The 20556-nt window shown below is 43.4% G+C and overlaps 1 protein-coding gene and 1 pseudogene across 7 annotated transcripts in view; one reads left to right on the top strand and one right to left on the bottom strand.

Annotated features, from left to right (window-relative positions):
* The window catches only part of LOC103737756, a 14866-nt pseudogene extending 1024 nt beyond the window's left edge, over positions 1–13842 (bottom strand).
* Positions 13843–19937: 6095 nt separating this feature from the next.
* The window catches only part of Asph (aspartate beta-hydroxylase), a 251777-nt gene continuing 251158 nt past the window's right edge, over positions 19938–20556 (top strand). For all 7 annotated transcript variants that reach the window (XM_029565628.1, XM_029565630.1, XM_029565627.1 and 4 more), the window contains exon 1: positions 19938–20284. In XM_029565628.1, coding sequence (XP_029421488.1) covers positions 20158–20284 — 127 coding nt within the window. In that variant the 5' untranslated portion in view covers positions 19938–20157. The remainder of the gene's footprint in view (positions 20285–20556) is intronic.

Consider the following 20556-nt stretch of genomic DNA (forward strand, 5'->3'; position numbering starts at 1 on the left):
TATATATATATATATATTACTGAATCCATTTAGTGGTGCTCGTATGTACCTGTGTTTAGGGATGTCCACTTGGGATTAGATAGCCGTTGAGGAAGCTGGTCCCTTGAGAAAACTGATTCTTCTTTCTTCAGCATCTATTGAATGCCTGTGGCTCTTCGTCTTCCCCATCCAATTTGGCATGTCAACTTGTTTTGTCGTTATGCAGATCTCGATAGTCTACTATACTGTGGAGATTTCATTGCTGTTGCTCTGTGTTTAGGGATGTCCACTTGGGATTAGATAGCCGTTGAGGAAGCTGGTCCCTTGAGAAAACTGATTCTTCTTTCTTCAGCATCTATTGAATGCCTGTGGCTCTTCGTCTTCCCCATCCAATTTGGCATGTCAACTTGTTTTGTCGTTATGCAGATCTCGATAGTCTACTATACTGTGGAGATTTCATTGCTGTTGCTTCCCTGTCATCTAGAATGTATTAACTAGCAGCAGGTGTCTTGTCCCTCTGGCTCTTAATTCTTTCCACCACCCTCTTCTGCAATGCTCCCTAAGTCTTAGATGTAACACTGTAGATGTATCACTTAAGGCTGGGCACCTCACAATCACTTATTCTCTGCATGTGACAAATTGTGTAACTTTGTAATAGTCTCTATCTATTGCAGAAAGATGCTTCTTTGATAAGTGGTGAGAGGTACACTTGTATCTAGGGATTTGGAACTAAGATCCATAATTACCCTTTATTTTTAGTGTGTATGTGTATGAGTGTATGTGTGTATGAGTATGTGTGTTTATGTATGTGTAGATGGGCATGCACATGTATACATATGGTCAATCCAGAGTGTCATACTTCAAGTACTGTCCACCTAGTTTTTTGAGACAAGATCTCTCACTGTTCCAGAGCGCCCCAAATGGGCTTTTAAATTAGCCTCTCCAATCACTATTACGCTATTTTTATTTCTTTCATAGCTATTACAACTAGTAAGATTGTTCTATTATTACTATTGAATTTTGAATTTACCCTTAATCAAGTGAAAAATCTATCAAGAGCCTTTTGTTGTTTGCAGAGGTGCATCTTTGCTTCCCAACTGTCACCAAGACAATGTACAGAGGACATGCTGTGCTCCATGTGCCAGCATCTTTGCTGTCCTCTCTCTATCCCCAATACTCAGAATGCATCACATATTGAAGACTCAGTGCCTTTGTTTCTCACCCTGTAGACCTCTTGTGTACTTGAAATCTGGCAGCAGGCACTCCCAGGAGTTATTATGGTAAAGATATAGAAAGAACTATGATTAAGACTGTATTTTCAACTTAGAATCAAAAGAATTAGCTGGTGAATTCTGATGAATGGGATGAGTGGGATGGGGAGGGGAGAAAACAGCATCAAGGGAGATGCTAAGATAAGGAGTGGTACCATTTGTGAGATGCAGAAGACAGATGGAGGTATAAGGTCTATGGGGAGAAATGCAGATACCCATTTAGGAAGTAGACCCTGGACTTTAACATGTTTCTGATCTGGATCTTTCAGGAATCCCTGAAATCCATAAATTCCATAGTAGCCTGCCATGCGTCCCTAAAATCCATTCAAGTGGCTTCTTTCTTTTTGGTCCTTAAAGATCTTTCCCTTGCTTGAGGAGCAATTTTAGGGATGACTTGGGCACAACATAAAAAATTATTTTTATTTTATGTATACGTGTGTTGCCTGCATGTATATAAGAACTGGAGTTACAGGTGGTCATTAGCAGTCATGTGGGTGCTGGGAACCGAACCTAGGTCCTCTGCAAGAGAAGCCAGTGCTCTTTACCCCTGAGCCTTCTCTCCAGCCTCCTAGGTACACTCTTGAAGTAGAGTCATCTATGTATTTTCCTTGCTGCTCTGTGGGACCAGGTGATGCACTGCTCAGGTGAAACTCTGTCTATAGATGAATTTGCTAATTCAACTCCTATTTATCCAGAACTTCTCACTTTTAGCGAAGGATTCTTCAGACATTTCACATCCATCATCAGCATTAGCAGTTTTTGTTGTTGTTGTTGTTCCCTTTTCACAAGGAAACAAAGTTTGTTTTACCATATGGGCATTTCTGAATTGGGGACAGTGACTCAGCCTAAGAAAGCCAAGTAGAAGTTCCACAGTTCTATGTGCTAGGAGGATTTCCCTCCAGATATGTAGATCTTTCAGAGAGATAAGCTTGCTACCTCTTGATATATTCAAATATATGAATTAGTACAGTTTAAAATGAGTTCAAATTATGAACCAGGAAGTTTCACAGGTCACTGAAATCATGAGCTTCAATTATGGATGTCAATGCCATACTCTGAGTTGGTCACATTCACTTCTACCAGTTAGTTAGTGACATGCTTCGTGGTGCTGCTGTAAGTGAGAAAGTGTGACTTGACTTTGCTTACAGCCTCTCTGTACAGGTTTTTCCATCTTTGGGTGAGGATAATGGTGTACCCCTTCCGGGGTCTCTAAGCAAGCACTCGTGATAGTCCCGGACATGCACCCTCAGATCACCTTTCCACAGATCTATTCATGGGTTGTCCAGCCGGGTAACAACTTTGCTGTACATCTTCAAATCTGTTGTGCCGTTTACACGAAAGGCCATTGCTCCTGACACATGACTGAGTGTGGCAGAATTAGAGCTGAGCCACCTCTGCCTGACAGGGCCAATCTCCAAAGATCAAACTGCATCACATGTTCCCACTGGCCTGGTTAAGAGCTCTGAGCTGCTCTAGGCAACCTGTTACTACTCCCCAAGATCCAGACTTGGGATCACAAACAGAAAGCATCTTCCCTTCCTGCTCAGCACCTCTGTATCCCTCATCCCATTAATCTCTGGCTTGTCTGATTAGACCTTCCATCTGCTTCTCTAGGCGCCTCACTGACATGCTGTGTTCACAGAGAACAGAAGGACCTTGGCTAACTCCAGGTCCCTGGAAGTCAGCTCTCCAGCAAGCCAGTATTTTTCCTGTGCCTAATACAGAGCACAAAGCACATGCCCTCTCCAAGGAATTATCTGTGAACGGTCAGTTGTATGCTAGGTGTGCTTGAACTGTTCCATGACCTTGGGTAGTATATCCCATCACCTTTTCAGTTAGAAGAGAAACAAAGTGTGTGTGTGTGTGGGGGGGTGGATAATAAAATTTTTTCCAGTTTACAAAAAAATAAAGATGCAGCCGGGCATGTTGGTACATGCCTTTAATCCCAGCACTTAGGAGGCAGAGACAGATAAATCTCTATGAGATCAAGCCAGCCTGATCTACTTAGCAAGTTCCAGGCTAGCTGTGGCTATAAGGAGCTGTCTCAAACTAAGAATGCTTTTATGAATTTTGTTTATTATTTATTTATTTATTTATTTATTTATTCATTTGTCTTTTTGAGGCAGTGTCTCCCTATAGCCCCAGTTGACCTAGAACTCCATATGTAGACCAGGCTGTCCTCTATCTCACAGAGATTCAACTTCCTCTGCTTCCTGAGTGCTGGGATTAAAGGAGTGTACTACCACACCTGGCCTGAATTTGATTTTTAAATAAAGATTTCTGTTTGTTTGTTCTTTTTAAAACAAGACCAAAATTAAATTTGAAATCTACACGGGATAGGGTGTATAACCTGCTTAAAAGTAGTCCACTGAAAACAAACTAGTCCTCCTAATGATTGATTAGAATGAGTAAATGATCAAAGGGAAAAAAAAAACAAGGATAAAGGGAGAGGGGAAAGGAAGAAGGAAAGCCAAACAATAAAATCCTCAAGGCCTAGTGAGGATGGGGTATTACTACAGAAAAGGCATCAGACTGGATGGCAGTGAGGACAGGGTGCTCTGTGGGAGAAGAGGTATCTGGTTGTGTGGACATTTTTCTCTAGCTTATAGGCATCACTACCCCTCACCGCAACAGAAATCTGTTTCAATATTTGTCATAATTATCCCTTTAGCTATGAATAATTAATACCATAGACATACAACATGTTTATTTATGCACTGTAGCTCTTGAAAGTTGCTATAGTTTGAATATATTTCTGTTTCAAAATCTATGTTTAATCGATCTGCCAATGTGATTTTTTAATTACATTTATTTATCTTGTGTTTGTGTACATGATGTGTGTATGTGGGCACTTGGGTATGTCATGGCATATATGAGGAAGTCAAAGGAAAACTTGTGAGTTGTTCTCTCCTTCCACCATATGGGACTTGGAGATTGAACTTGGATCATCAGGCTTGTTGGCAAATGGCTTTGCCTGCTGAGTCATTTTCCTGATCCCCAATGTTATAGTTTCTAAGATGTAGAGCCTTTTGGAGATGATGCAGTTGTGGGGCAGAGCCTTCATAAATAGGATTAAAGCTCTTACAAAAAGGCTTGAAGGTATTGGTGAGGGATTCTCTGAATTAGATTAACTCAGGTTCAAAAACCCACCATAAACCATTCCACGGGTGGAAAAGAAGTCCAGTACTGAATAAAAAGGAGAAAGGGAGCTGAGAACAAGAATCCATAGGGTCTCAGCTTTTTTCCTATATGCACAATGTGACCAGCTGCCTCCTGCCACTATACTGTTCCTGCTTGTTGGACTGTATCCTTGGAACTGTGAGCCAAAATAATTGCTTTTGTCAGGTGTTTTGGAGCAACAAGACAAACAACTAATAGAATGACTTCAATTATAGTTATGTTTCTTAGTTTCAGTTTTAATTTTTATTGAGTTTTTGTGCATTTCATATAATACATCTTAACTGTCATAACCCTGGTCAGCCTGAAGCTCACTATGTAGACCAAGTTGACCTTGAACCCCCAGAGTTCAAGTGCTGGGATTAAAGTCCTTTGCCACCATACCAGCTCCCTAATTTGGATTTAACTGACTTTTAATAATCTTTTATAAAGCACTCTTTTTTTTTTATAAATCACTCATGATTCACTCTTCTCATTTGTAAAATAAAAACATTGAACATGTTCTTCGAGTTTCATTTGTGCCAGGCATAGTGGCACATGCCTTTAATCCCAGCACTTGAGAAGCAGAGGCAGGCGAATTTCTGTAGTTCAAGACTAGCTGGGTCCACATAGCAAGTTCCAGGCCAGCTGCAGGTACAGGGAGACTGTGTCTCAAATATACTAAAAAAAAAAAAAAAAAAAAAAGATGCTAAGAATCAGGCCATTGGGCTGGAGAGACGGCTCAGTCGTTAAGAGCACTGACTGCTCTTGCAGGTGGATCTGGGTTCCTGGGTTCAATTCCCAGCACCCACATGGCCGCTAACAACCCTCCGTAACTCCAGTTCCAAGGGAAACCAACACCCTCTCTGACTCCACAGGCATTGCACAACACGGGTGCACAGGTACACTTACACACATGCAGACAAAATACTCATATACATAAAATGAATACATTTTTTAAAAAAGATTCATTTGCAGCCCTTCCTGAATTTCTTTGACTTATATGGGGTGTGTGGAACCGTGATGGCTAAGTGCCCTATCTTTGTCTATGCCACTTTTTCAGGTAGAAGCAGAAGCTAACATGTCATGTTGTGATGGTGAGTTTGTATGCTCATCTCCCTCCAAAGCAGCATGAACTCCTTAAGGACAAACAACAGTACCTGGCAGGAAGTAGAAATTCTGTCAATACTTGCAGAGTGGCTCACAAAGCATACTTATGCATTAAACTAGATGACATTGCCCATGTTAGACCTTTTAGATGCCAGTTTTATAGTTTAACTTATGTAGCATGGAATTAAATGACACCTACCATGTATTGTAACTTACAGGGCAGTATCTAACATATCAAGGGGTCAAGACTTGTTTATCATATGATTTGAATATATACAGATGTTACCATTTAAAATTTGGACAGAAACTTTCTTATATTTGGAAAACATTTCATGTTCCAATGGATTTCATCATTAATTGTCTCATTGTTTTATATTACACAAAAAGCAGTTCAATTAAGGAAAGAGTTTGAGCAAGTAACTCGATCATACCATATTTGTATTTTGTATAATGATTTTAAGCATTGTCTTCATATACTAGTTGATAGTACTCAACGTTGCATTAAACAAAAGAAAATTAATTTACTACCCACATTGGTCCATTTTCCATTGCAATAACAAGATACCTTGGGCTGAATACCTGAAGACTGAAGTGCAAATAGTATTAGTTACATTTTTGTTGCTGTGATAAAAATACCACAATCAAGGCAAGTTATAGAAGAAAGAGTATATTGTGGCTTATGATTCCAGAGGGATAAGACTCCGTCACTGTGGGGAGGCCTGGCAGCAAGTGGTAGTCATGACAGAAGGAGCAGGAAGTTGAACAACACAAAGCAGATAGAGCAAACTGGAAGTGGACAAAGCCGTGAACTCTCAAAGCCCACCCTCAGTGATGCACTTCCTCCAGATTCCACGATTGCCCAAATGATGCCACCAACTGGAGAAAAATTCAAATACTGGAGCCTATGGAGGACGCTTCTCATTCAAACCACCACAAGCATGGTGCCAGCTCTTTTGAAAAGCCACTTCCTCGACCCTGTGCTTCACATCATTGTGAAAGGCATCATGTTGAACCGTGGGCAAGACAAGATCACATGCTGAGATGGAACACAAGAAAGAGGATAGAGGCCAGACTACCTCTTTCATAACACCCCAGTGGCAACTAATTGGGGTCCAGAAGAACTACATTATTTCCCTCTGAAGGTAGGGTCCTCATTGACCTAATTATCTTGCATTAAATTAAACCTCACATGTTAGAAGTTCCATTAGATCTCACTATATGTTCCAAAATCACTACTGTTGTGGTTTAAATGCCAGATGTCCCTGACAGACTCACATGTTTTGAGCACTTGGTCCACAACTGGTGATGCTGTTGGGAGGGTTGTGAAACCTTTGGGAGGTGGAGCCTTTCTGAAGAAAGTGAGATCATGGGCCCTGAGGCTTTACAGTCTGACCCTACTTCCTGTTTACTTTCTCTGCTTCTGGGGGCAAGTGCAATGTGACTTACCAGCTGCCTGCTCTTACCACAATGTCTTCCTTGCCAACTGTCATATCTTCCCCTCCATAATGGAACTGTAAGCTCTTTCTCCATTAAGTTGGTTTTGTCAGGGATTTTATTACAGCAGAGGAAAAGAAACCAAGACACCTTTGTGAGGACCAAGTTTTCAATACATGAAGCCTCAGGAGACATGCTGAATCCATATCCAGACTAGATATCAGACCTTAGCCAACTGTGAGTAGACTAAAGAAATGCAAAACACTGTCTGTCCTGGATGGATAGCTTAGTTGTCAACTTGACACACCTGGTTACCGGGAACCTCAGTTGAGGAACTCTCTCCACTGGATAGGCCTGTGGTCATGTCTGTGGGACATTTTGATTATTGAGTGATATGGGAGGACCCAGTCCACTGTGGGCAGTGCCACCCCTGGGCAGGTAGTTGTGTATTGTACAGGAAAGCAGGTTGAGTACAGGCCAGGGGAGCAAGCCAGTAAGCAGCATTCCATTCCTCCATGGTCTCTGCCTCAGTTCCTGCCTCCAGGTTCCAGCCCTGAATTCCTACCTCAACTTCCCTTGATGATGAACTGTGCTGTAAGCCAAATAAAGCCTTTCGTCCTCAAGTTTGTTTCCGTCAATGCTTTTATCATAGCAATTGAAGGCTAAGACAGTCTCCAATAGCAGCTAATATCTTGGACTATAATAAGGAAAAGAAACTTCATGTTTTAACGCAGTTCTTCTTAAGCCTGGGTACAGGAAACTCTAAAATCATCAATGTCATGGCTAATGAGATTGCTTTTCCTCATGGTTCAAAGTGTTAAGGAAATCATTAAAGACCATTGGCTCCAGTCTGTCATTTACATGTGAAATAACTAAATTGGGACCGGCTAAGTGAATTTCTTTAGGTCTTACAGCTCAGGTAGTGGCAGAATCTGATGTGTGGTACTTTTACTTAAGTGTAGTTTTCATCTGCTTCTCAAGTGTATTCAGGAGCCATGAATTTTTTTAAACCTAATCAGGGAATAGTTACATCCATTTGTAAGTTAGAATGTGAACATGTTCTGGAAGCTTATCCTGAGGACAAGCGTTTAACTGGTTGAGTTAGCATTGGTTTAATTATACAAATTCACCAGTAAAGCCTATAGAAAATGAGTCTATTTCACACAGAGGAATTTCATGTGCATTAAAATTTGAATAGAACTGGTAATGCTACATGATTATAGATTAACATTTGGATTAATGGGATATATATATTCCATTTCCCTGAAAATGGTTAGACAGAAGATATTATTTAAGAATTAAGATACCAAGAGAAAATCTAATTTGTAACTTAGAACAGCCTTTATTTATATATTTATTTTTGGTCTTTTTGAGACAGGGTCTTCCTGTAGCCCCAGCTGTCCTGGAACTCACTATGTAAACCAGGCTGGCCTTGAACTCACAGACATCCGCCTGCCTCTGCCTCCCAAGTGCTGGGACTATAGGTGTGCACCACCAAGGCCGGCAGAACAGCCTTTATTAATACACAAAAATGCAATGGTAAAAGTTTCTGAAAAAAGTTTATCAATAATCATCTAAAAACTAAGAACAAAATGTTTTAAAAGTACAAATGCTGGGGCCGGAGAGATGGCTTAGTGGTTAAGAGCACTGACTGCTCTTCCAGAAGACCTGGATTTGATTCCTAGCACCCACGTGGCAGATAACAACCATCTGTAACTCCAGTTCCAGGTAATCTGATGCCCTCTTCTGACCTCCTTGGGCCTTTCACAACACAGGTGTACTTACATACATGCAGTCAATACACTCATGCACATAAAATCAAATAAAAAATAAAATAAAAAACACTAATGACATATAAGAAATATTACTTGAATAATTTAAAATAAAACTTCTTCGTTTTTGTATCTGAGAATCACTGGGCAGGTGGAGAAAGGGAGGTCCATGGGGCTTGCTGGCCAACCAGCCTTGCCAGCTTAGTGAGCTCTAGGTTTGTAAGAGACAGACCCTGTCTAAAAAATAAAGAAATAAAAGATAAACTGTTCCTGAGGAAGGATACCTGGTGTCGTCTTCTGGATTCCACATGCACATACACACATATGAGTATCTCCTCAACACACACACACACACACACACACACACACCCAGAGGGGGGGGGAGAGAGAGAGAGAGAGAGAGAGAGAGAGAGAGAGAGAGAGAGAGAGAGAGAGAGAGAGGAAACACAGTTCTCTCTCCACACTAGGAGTAGAAGGGTACCAAGGTAAGGGATGGAGGGATGGAGGAGAAAGGGGAGAGGAAAGCCAGTAAAAACAAACTGTGTATGAATACACCACTGTGAAGCTTATTACTTTGTATGCAAATTAAAAGAAATAAAAAGAGAAAGCAAGTACTCATACAATAGCAGGAATAGTAGCACAGCACCTTACTATACATAAGGAACTATTATAATGTGTACAGTAGTTAATACATATGCAGACATTTAAAAAACCCAGCTAGCTCTCAAGGAAAAAGACTATGAAACCAAAATTAAAGTCCTAACAACATAAATCTATATGGTTTGGTGAACACTGCCAAAATCTCACAAACTGCAGGGACACATGTACACACACACACACACACACACACACACACGCTGACCAAGTGCCCTCGTGCCCTCATATATTTTTTCTTACATTAACAATAAAAAGAGGCTCCAAGAACAAAATGAAAGTGAACACAGTGTGTGTTGTGTGGTTCCTAGACAACCAGTGAAGTCTCCAAAAGTGTTGGGGGAAGACCTCCCTTTTCTTCCAAAGCCTCCCAAATCACCCCAGTGTGAAGAAGAAATAGAGACAAGATTGTAGAGTGTTTGCTGGGGATGCTGGAGGTAGAGCTGAGTGAGGTGCCACATCCCTGTGGCTCTGCTCTCTGGAGTTTAGAAAGAAGTGCTTGTTGGGGGCAATGACCCAAGAGATCTGCAGGGTAAGACAAGAGCTGCAAAAGTTGTCATTAGCTCTTTGAACCATATTTAGGCTTGCTTTCCGTGGGATGAGTTGTCCACAAGGAAGTAAGAAGTCTAAGAAGAATACTAGAAAGTTAGAGACAGTATGGGGCAATCAGCCCTTGGTCATTGTCATTAGACTGATACCACAGAAGGTACAGGAAATAGCACTTCCTTTTCTTGGTTATTGCCCAGCCAACTAGAAAATAACTTAATGTCCAGAGCAACCACAGAATGATGGCCTTGGGGACTGGGAATTCTTTTGGAGCAGAGAATGTGTTAGAGAAGATAGCATAAAGCCTTGTTCTTTAACTACTGCTGGCCCAAGGAGAACCATCCCATGGAATGGCTAGAAGGGGAACCAAAGTGGTAGCATGGGCCTCTTCTCTAAAGCTTAAAATCTGCATCCTGCCTTCAGATGGTAGCAACTGCAAGAAAAGTGTCCCTATTCCTACTAGAATAATGAAGAAGGATACCCCGTGTGGAATGAGGGCTTCTGAAACAGTTGCTGAGTTTGCTTTGAGGAAATCATGGGCACCAGGGATGGCATTGCAAAAATTCTGCTTCCTTCCCAGGCCTCGCTCTACTGTCTATTGGCAAGTTCTCCCCACCCCCACTCTCAGTTGTCAATTCTTTTGGCTAGTCCCTCTGGCATGCTGCCTTATGGTCTGCAGAGCTATTAGCCTGTAGTATCTGAGCCAGGAACTGGCTGAACTTCCTGTTCTTCCACCCCAACAACCTATACATTGACCGTGAGCCCTGAGAACGGGGAAAGAAGAAAGGGATGTCTATTGACTGGAAGAGATTCTTCCTAAGAGCTACAAAACTGCTAGCATGGCAACTGCAGTCACTGCCAGCGGCGGCTGCTCCTCTGTTCTCATGGGTGTTGCTCCTTCATTCTCATGGGCGTCAAGGCTGCTCCTCCGCTCACCCTGGGCTGAGGCCTCTCTTCTGCCTGCCCTGGCTGAGGCTGCTCTACTGCTTGCCTGGTGCTGAGGCAGCTCTTCTGCTTGCCCTGTGCTGCCTCCTCTTGTTGCTGCTGCTGCCCATCCCAGACCCCAGGGCTGGTGAGGAGACTGTCAGCCGAGCCGCATTCAGACACAGAAGGCCAGGTTCAATGACACAGGTCTGCTTGAGTGCAGGAAGGCACAAGCTTATATAGGGGTAGTGGTCCAATCACAGCACAGCAAGTAGGATACCTCATTAGCATAACAGGTTTAGCATCCTATCACAGTACAGCAAGATACCTTATTAGCATAACAGACTTAGCATCCTATTAGCATAACAGACTTAATGTCCTATCACAGAATAGCAGGTAGGATGCCTCATGAGCATACTGGGTTTCAGATTACAGAGCCTGGATTCCTGGAAACCACGTGACCCTGACAGTTACAATATCAACCTAGGCTCAAGCCTGTCTCCCACAGGCAACCTGTTCAGTCAAGGAAAATATTTTAGATTTGAGTGCACTGATAACAAGTCAGAGGAGAGGGTAAAATGATGAGGGGCCAGGAGGTGACCATACTCTGCACACTTGTTTTCCTTTATGTTCCACATGTATACCAGAATGAAAAGATAGGTTATCCCCAGGAGCAGTTTGGAAGGAGAAGGTCAAATAGCAGATGAGAAGGTCACAGAGATAGCTCGCACATCTTTCCTGGAGGCTTTGAGGCAAAGATGACGGTGACCTGAAAGGGTGGTGCTTGGTGATGGGCACATTGATCATATAACACCAGTGCTGTTAGGCCTTCTCCACACATAGACAGGAGTTAGACTTGAGGAAGCATAATTCAGTGACTAGTGCAGCTTTATAAGCATCTAGATCTCCTAGATCTACTCCTTCTGAGCAGCATAACTTCTACTCAGACCTGACTTTGAGCCTAGAGCTTGTGGCTCAGCATCTTTTAAGACTTGAAGTAAGCCTTTTTACTTGACACCTTCCTTGGGAATTAGATGAACTATAAATTGCCAATGTACAGTAACTTATGTGACTTTACCAAGTTCCTAATGCATATACATTTGTCCAACCAACTATAATACTGAGTACAATTCTGGAGTTAGATCGAACTATTTCTAACATAGAAATAGTAGAATAAAAGCAAAAACAACAACAAAAAAACCAAAATAGCTAATGGGTTGTGCTTTTTCCCTCTACTTCCATTTCAGTTTTATGTCACTTCAAGATTATCTTCTTTGCTCCAAGCTGGTCTGATTCAGAAGTCATACCACTGTTGTGAGGAGTTTATGCTAATTGTGAAGAGTTGGCAGTTTATGTATTTACTGGGTCATATTTCACACTGTAAGTAGGAGTTCACTGCACGTAGCTCATTCTAGAAGGCTACTGTGTTTCCTAAGTGATTGCTGCTGTAGTACAAAGGTTTCACTCCTCTCCTATGCTTGCTTTTTGAATATTTTATTTATTATTTTTATTTTATGTTGTATGAGTGTGTTGCCTGCATGTGTGTACGTGCACCCATGTCATCCAATACCTGCAGAGGTCAGAAGAGGGCATCAGATCCCCTGAAACTGAAGTTATGGATGGTTGTTAGCTGCTATGTTGGTGATGAGGATCGAATCTGGGTCCTCTGCAAGAGCAGCCAGCGCTCTTAGTCACTGAACCATCTCTCCAGCCCTATGCCTGCTTTTTAATCTCCCACTTTAGCTCATTCATAGCTGTCCACAGTTTTTTGGGGATGGAATACATGATCATTGGGCTACTTCTGCCCTGTTCATGAAAATGATTCATTTTAGTTGAGGGCTACTTGCAAAGACTTTCTGTTAAAAAGATACTGACTTTAGACTTAGCATCACTGTCAAATGTGAGTCCTCACAAGCAGCTTCCTTGTGTTTAAATACAACCATTTCAACCTTTACATAGAGTGCTCATGAGGGTTTTTCAGATTGTGGGATACTGCAGGGCCTCCAACTAAACAGAGAGGGAAATATGTCAGGTACTCTATGGCTCTGGGCACTGTCTGGGGGAAAGTTCTCCTCAAGCAGAAAAGGGGCAAGTGAAAGAGCCCAGGATAGAAACATTCCTGCCTGCTTTGCCTTGCTCTGGACACTGCCATGTCCGCCAAGTTTACATATGTCTGGAAAGATGGCAACAGACCTCAAAGCTGTGGCTATGATGCAGTGTCCTAAATATTATTTGTAACTTAGATTATTTTTACACAACTCTAAGTGCTATACAAAGCTATTCACTTTTGATTTCAATTTTATCAAATTTGGAAAAGAGAGTGGTTTTCCAAACAATCTCTTATGATACATCTTATTTTTGCACTAGGGTTTCACACAATTGCTTCTGTGTGCACAATTTTTGGTAGCTGTGTTCCTCAATTCTTTTATTTATAGCTAGAAAAATTAAGTGCAGTGTGGATAGTTAAAGAAGTAGAGAAAGGGTCGAAGAAATGGCTCAGGGGTTAAGAGCACTGGCTACTGTTGCAGAGAACCTGAGTTCAATTCCCAGCACTCACATGGTGGCTAACAACCATCTGTAACTCAGTTCCAGGGGATCTGATGCCCTTTTCTGGCCTCTGCTGGCATTGTATGATATAGGTTCACTTACATGCAGGCAAAACACTCATATCTATATGTACATATATACATAATAAGTACATAAATATTAAAAATAAGTAAAAAAAATAGCACTTTATAGTATATATGGGCGGGTCCCGCGCACCGCGTTGCTGCTTGGGTCCCTGGCTCTCCGCGTTGCTGGGGTGCATGCATGTCGTGCACCGCGTTGCTGAGGCTCTCCGTGACTACTGGATGCTGGCGACTCTACTGGTCGCTGCGCTTCCAGGTGGGTTCCGTTCCAAGCCACCGGGCACTCCCTCGAGGTACGCAATCCACCGGCCACTGGATCACATGGGGAAGTGCAAGAACAGCGAAAGCAAAATCTCCTCGAGTCATTGTTTACGAAGGGACAGCCCCCTCTGGAGAGACTGAATCATAGGCAGTAAGACACAGAATTCAGCTCAGTCAGGTACAGCTCCTTTATTCAGTGACTCAGCTCAGCTCCAGGTCTTAGTGATTCAGCTCCAATTTATTAGGGGGAAACCAGGATATTTATAGTGTGAAGGCAGTGGCAAAAGCCTTAGTTGATAGGTGCTTTGTAGGATGCCCCATTTACATGTGGTGGTGGGCTTCTGCCAGGCTGTCAGACAGTGCCTGATTATCACACAGGAAAACCTGGCAGTTCCTATGCCAGAGGCCACGTATCTGTGACGGCTACTTCAAAGATGAGTCAGGAAGAGAGTAGAGGGGCGCCCTGCTGAGAAAAAGAGTCTCTGCATAGAAACGCAGAGCCCCTTGGGCTATCCGGACATGGAGAGACTTCGACTTAACACAGCAGGGGTCCCCAACAAGTATACACTTAGAAACAATCAGCACTAAATTTTACTATGTTAATATGCTTTCTGGTGCTGGGAGAGGCAGCTTCAAGGATCAGGGAGGATAGTGGTGTCTGTCTTTAACTGAAAGGAATCTGCCAAGAGAGAAATGAGTTTATCATATGATGAAGTCAGCTTTGGAGCAGTTCCATTTAAGGACTGCAAAATATTCAGGACTAGTACTTCACAGTTATAATATAAAAGTAGTAGATAGTGTAGTTCTTAGAGTAAAGAACTATTGCAGTGTTTCCAATATATTAGTCGGGGTCCTCAGGCTAGTAAAATCCTGTTATGATGCAGGGAGACTGATGTTCCCTGTCAGCTTCATGCTCAGCCGGACCTTTGTCAAAGTTCCTTAGGATCTTGTTTTGCTACGAGCTCAATAATATTTGTCATGTGCTCATGAAGTTGCAGTATGAATTCAAGTCAGGAAGATAGCTTTGCAAAAAAGGGCCGAGTTAATACTACTTTTATATAGCATGTGTATGTTTTCCACTAACTACCAAGGATTCATGTTGGCTTATCTGGTTTTGTACACTTCAGTAATCATCTTCATTGTAAGGAAAATTCATCTGCTTCATATACTTAGACTTCTAAAGTTGGAAGGGCATACATTCTAGTTTCAGGATACAGTCCTCTGGATCAGAGGCCTGCTTCAAATAGAATGGTTGTTTCATAAAAAACAAAGAAATAATTCAGTTACACACACATACACACACACACACACACAAAACAACAACAAAAACAACAGAGAGAGAGAGAGAGAGAGGCCTATTAGATTCTCAAGAAAAACACAGTCTAAAATTATTTTGCAAACAAATTGAATTCTTGGTATTTTTCCACATTGTTTTCTATTTCTCTATTGCTTTTTTCTACTCTTAAGTAACACAGAGGTTTCTTTTTTATATAGCTCAGAATTACTATGGTTGTAATTAATTGTTATTTTCCAACTTTTGACTTTCTTTTCATGTGTAGGATTCTGGCATCAAGTTCAAAACTTAAGAACATTTTGTCAATGTATCAGCACTTTGTTGTAGGAATTTAGGGCCAAGCCATTACTAAATGCTAATCATCAAGGAGTAACTCTGGCACTAAAAGTACCAATATTAATGGAAATGTAAAGAATTAAAATGAAAACCCAAATAGTGTTTTTCATAGTAAGTATGTTTTCAGGTTATTTTCCCAGATCATAGCACAATATTTCTGATCCTAATCTAGTTTTGACTCAGTATAAAATTATTTCTGCTCATATAAATTAATCCTATGTATTTATGATATATGTATCAGCCAGGTTTATCTTATCTATAGTAATGTAAAATCAAGCTGTTTTGTACAAATGGTAGTTTATTAACTTTCTGAGCTATAACTCATATGGGAACAATTGTTTGGGGATCACTCTGAGAAAGCTTTAAAAATGCTCTTGTCTTTACCAAAATAGCTCTCCTTGCAACACACTCCACTACTGCAATATAAAAACATTACAATGAAATCACGAGCAGTTCAAGTTTGCTTGCCCCCAACTCTGGCCCAAGTTGATATATTAAATAAAGACGAAGAATTATTCATTCCTAGCTTGTTACAATATTTTCCATTAGGAAGATTGCACACAAATGAAAGACACTTTTTAGGAAACAGGTTAAGATGGAATTTCGAGCAATGTTTAAGTAAAACATATCTCATTTTGAAAAGGTTTGACTACAAGGTGTGACAGGTCAGCAGGAAGAAAAGAAACAAAACCAGGGCAAACTGTGTCCTCCAGTTCACACCTTCAGGGAAGCCATGGAAGGCTGACACTGTCTGAGAGGCACACTTGGCCTGGTTCAAAGCTACATTGATGAAATAGTTTAATACATTGTCCCACTTAAGTGCTGTCTTTTTGGGTCTTTTGACATTATTTCACCCAGCATTCATTCTTAGCTTCCGGGGAAATCTCAGAGGACAGGCTAACATGTTGATTCCCTAACTTTCCCCATCCTACACTGAGGAACAGTCTTAAGTAAAAGAATTCTCATCCCAGCCAAACCTTATGCTTTTGATGCCCATAAATTGTGAAGCAGAGACTGTTGTAAAATATATCCTTCTGATACTTTATGTAGAGGGTTTAGTCCCTGAAATTAAACCATATATATTCACTTGACAATTTCTAATGCTGTAAGGATTATTATAAATTTAAGTTTACAACATTCAGCATATAAATGTCCTTGTAGTGATTTCTTTGTGGTTCGAAAAAGCAACTTTTCCCTTCTTCTGATCTGTATGTACAAAGTTTATGTTGGTCCTATGCTTGAGGAAACATGTCAGTGGTACTGAGGTAGGATAGGAAACGGAATTATGGTGACATGGGGAGAAGGGCTAGGAGAGGGAGAAGGCTTTGTCCTTGATGCCTAATCAGCTTTTATTGAAGAGAAAGGCCAGAGACTTCAAACTTTGGATGCCACTGATAGGGACAAAATGGCTCACTGAGGCAGTGTTTTCCAAAAGGCAGCTTATCAAAGATGATAAATAAATTTTGCTCACATAGGTCCAGATGATGCATTCCCAGAGACATCTCAATCAAGGATGTTGAGGACAGTAATTAGGCTGTGCTGACTTTTTGCTAAACTGAGGTAACCTGAGGATGTCACTCAGAAATCCACCTCACAACTTTGTATTTTGAGAAAAATTCTTTGACTTTTAACCTTGTTACAAATTATACTCTTTTGGCAATGTTGGAAAGAACACTGGAATGGTTTCTTTTTTTTTTTTTGAGAGTGTTTTTCTGTAGCCCCAGCAGCCTAGAACTTGCTTGTAGACCAGGCTGGCCTCAAACTCACAGAGATCCACCTGCCTTTGCCTCTCAAGTGCTGGGATTAGATGCATGAGCCACCTGGCCAGGCAGGAGTGTGGTTTCTTAGCAACTTTTAGAGATACAAATTGAGAACTACCCAGATCCCATATATACCCATTGTAAAGAAACCTAACTGCATGTCTCCCTTTGCACTTTCTCTTGGAGCATCTTTCTGCTTAAGATCTGTATTAAATCTGTCTTTTAGTAAAATCTCCCAGTCTGTGTTTCTTACTGGCCCATTCTGGAGTTCTTTACTGTAGTGAAGCCAGGAACCCCTGTTTTGCTTGAATGAAGGTCCCCAATGGAAAAGAGAACTCTTCAGGTTTGGGGTTGGGTTGGGGGATGGAATAGAGTTGTGATTTTGTCTCTATTGCCAGTGACAGTACCAGGTTTAGTTTCTGAAAAAGCAGGAACAAAGTCTTACTTTCTGGCTTTTGGAGACACCTTTTAAAGAAATTTGATTTCCCTGAAAAAAAAAAAAAAAAGCCTTTGGAAGTGCCCACACTCAATGCTTCATTCAGCCTTTCTTTGCAGGCAGAGTACAGCCCACCCAGGGAGCCTCTGCTATGAGAAGAGAAGAGCCAGTCAGACATTTTCTAGTGAATGCCAAGCCTTTTCTGGGAAAGCCTACCTAAGGCCAGGCTGGGTTCACATCCCTACTCTATCAGTCACCAGCTCTGTGACATTTCTGTATGTACCGTGACTTACTTCTGCATTACTATGACTTAGAGGAGGAAAGGTTTATTTTGGCCCCCAGTTCCAGAGAGATTTTAGCTCCCTGTGGTAGGGAGAGGCATGGCAGCTTGGCTCCCGCTGTTGGGAGCAGTGGGAACCCATGGCAGGAGAGGAAGCAGAGAGAAGGTAGGAGCCAGGTGCGTGACTAATATTCATCAAAGGTCTAGCCTAGTGACCTACTGGGGCACCCAGGTCCCACCTCCTGAAGATTACCCAGGACCCTGAACAAACATCACCAGCTAGGAAACAAGGTTTTAAACACCTGTCAATGATATTTTACATTAAGTTTTAACACTGTAAAAGTGCTTTATGAGAATTTAAGAGTTTTATCTTTGGGAACAAGAGTATTTTAAGAAGCCAGGAGAGATAGTCCATATCTTTAATCCCAGCATTCATCAGGCTGGGACAGGTAGATCTCTGTGAAAGCAAGACCAGTCTGGGATGGTCTACATAGAGAAGTCCAGGTCAGGGACAACAACGTTGTGAGGCTCTGTCTCAGGAGAACGAGACAAAACAAAAAAGGTGTTTTACAGATTCATTACAGTTTAGCTTTCAGTATCTTACTTTAAGTGATGTGACTCAGGTTTTCTCTCAGCCCCTCTCCACCCTCATCATCATTTCCTACTGAGATGATGTCCGTGGGGGGCCCACAAGAAAAAAGAAACGATGTGTGGAGGCAAGCGATGTCCTGAGATAAAAAGTTGAAAGAGCCGCTGCAGTAAAAATGCTGGGCTCCCTCCCCCATCTGCATAGGGAGGCCTTCTCCCCGTTCTGCAACACTGCCCTTTGGTGAACTTCTATGCCTTACTGAGGCAGGGCCCAGCAGTGCCCAGCCATTTACAGCTGACCCATGAGGCAGAGGCTGGGGTCCATTCAACTGCCAATGGTGGCGAGGGACGCTGCAGGTTGCAGAAGGGGAATAAAGCCGGGTGCCCCACAGCAATGTATCAAACCCCCACTGCCAGGAGGTGTTTCCAGATCCAATCTGGAGCTGGGGGAGGATCCCAGGAAATCGACAGCAAATCATCAAACATTTCTTGATTTTCTATTACACATCATACACGATGTGGGCAATTGGTACCACAAAGATGATGATGGTCTGTGCCTTCAGGTCCCTGTCTGGTTCGTCCAACTATCGCCATTTTTATTTTTAAAATATTTTATTATTTTTATTTTATGTGTATGCGGGTATTGTCTGCATGTAGGTAAGTACCCATGTCGTGCAACGCCTGCGGAAGACAGAAGAGGCTGTCGGATCCCCTGGAACTCGAATTACGGACAGTTGTTAGCTGTCATGTGGGTGCTGGGATTCGAACCCGGGTCTTCTACAAGGCCAGTGCTCTTAACCTGAGTCATCTCTCCAGCCCCCCAGCCATTTTTATTTTTAGTACCGAATTCCCAATCCCGAGGCAACAAAGGCCCAAGCACAAGAGGGAATTCATGTCCAGGGACATTTAGGAAAGGGAACTCTAGGCTTTCATATGGTGGAGGGGTGTTATTGATAGAGGTTGTAGTGCATGGTAAGAAAATGGACTTCTTTTTGAAGTATTATTTACATTTTTACGTCTTAACTAAGATTGTCTAAAAATACTGATGGCACGAATGACGTACATTTCTGTTTGACGCCACGATGGTGTAGGCATCACCTTTCAGAAGTGTTTTAGTAGCGGTAAGAACAGGCACGTCCCTTTCTTTCACAGGAAGAGGGTTTGCACTCTAACACTGTGCGTAGAAGAGGGATGGGAACCAAATCCCCAAGCGCGGCGGGCAGCTCCCGGGCGCCGCCCCCGTGCCCGCCCTGTCCCGATGGAGCCGGGTGGGCCAACGCTCGCGAGAGCCCAGCCTGCTTCCACGTTTGCCACGTTCCAGAGGCCCAGGACCCGCTGGAGAAACGCCAGCCGCTGGCGCTCTTCAGCCACCGTGCAGCGCCGAGCTGGCCTAGGCCTGCACGGGGCGGGGAAGTGCCGCAGGGCCCGCCCCCTGCCAGAGACTCTCGCGATTGGTTTGTGGTCACCATCCGTCAGGCTTCGTGGGTGGGGCGAGGCTGACGGGGGCGGGGCCAGGGCCCGGGCTTACGGCGCGCGCTCCGCCAGGGATCTAGTCGCAGGCTGGGCGCACGCGAGGGCTGGGCTCCCCTGTCGCACGCCGGTACAGGTCCTCCGAGGCAGGGAGCGCGGCCGAGGCTGAGGCGCTGGTGCAGGAACCGTGGCCCCGGGTCCTCCATCGCGCACGGAGGGAAGTCCACGGTCCTCTGCGGCCCCCGAGCAGCGCGCAATGGCCCCGCGCAAGAATGCCAAGGGCGGCGGCGGCCACAGCAGTAGCAGCGGTGGTGGCGGCTCGGGAAGCGGCAGCCCGAGCTCGGGCAGCAGCGGAGGCAGCAGCAGCCCGGGATCCCGGAGAGGTCAGAGTCCCCGCAGGCCGGGCCAGGGTGCGGGCGGGAGCAGGGAGACTGCGGGTCCGGGTCGCCGTTCCCGCCGCGCCTGTTCATCCTCGGCGTGCCTCCCGTGGGCGCGCGGGGCGGAGGCCGCGCTCAGTGGACCCGGAGGCGGAGAGGTGAGGAGCGGGTGGGCGCCCCGGGTTCCGCCCGCCCTGGGGACCCCTGCGGTGGCCCCGGCTCTCCTCGGCGCAGTGGGCGGACGTCGCGGCGCTGTCCTGTCTTGCCTTTCCGAGAGG

Source organism: Nannospalax galili, unplaced genomic scaffold (assembly GCF_000622305.1).
Source record: "Nannospalax galili isolate Female #2095 unplaced genomic scaffold, S.galili_v1.0 scaffold397, whole genome shotgun sequence".
Taxonomy (NCBI): Eukaryota; Metazoa; Chordata; class Mammalia; order Rodentia; family Spalacidae; genus Nannospalax; species Nannospalax galili.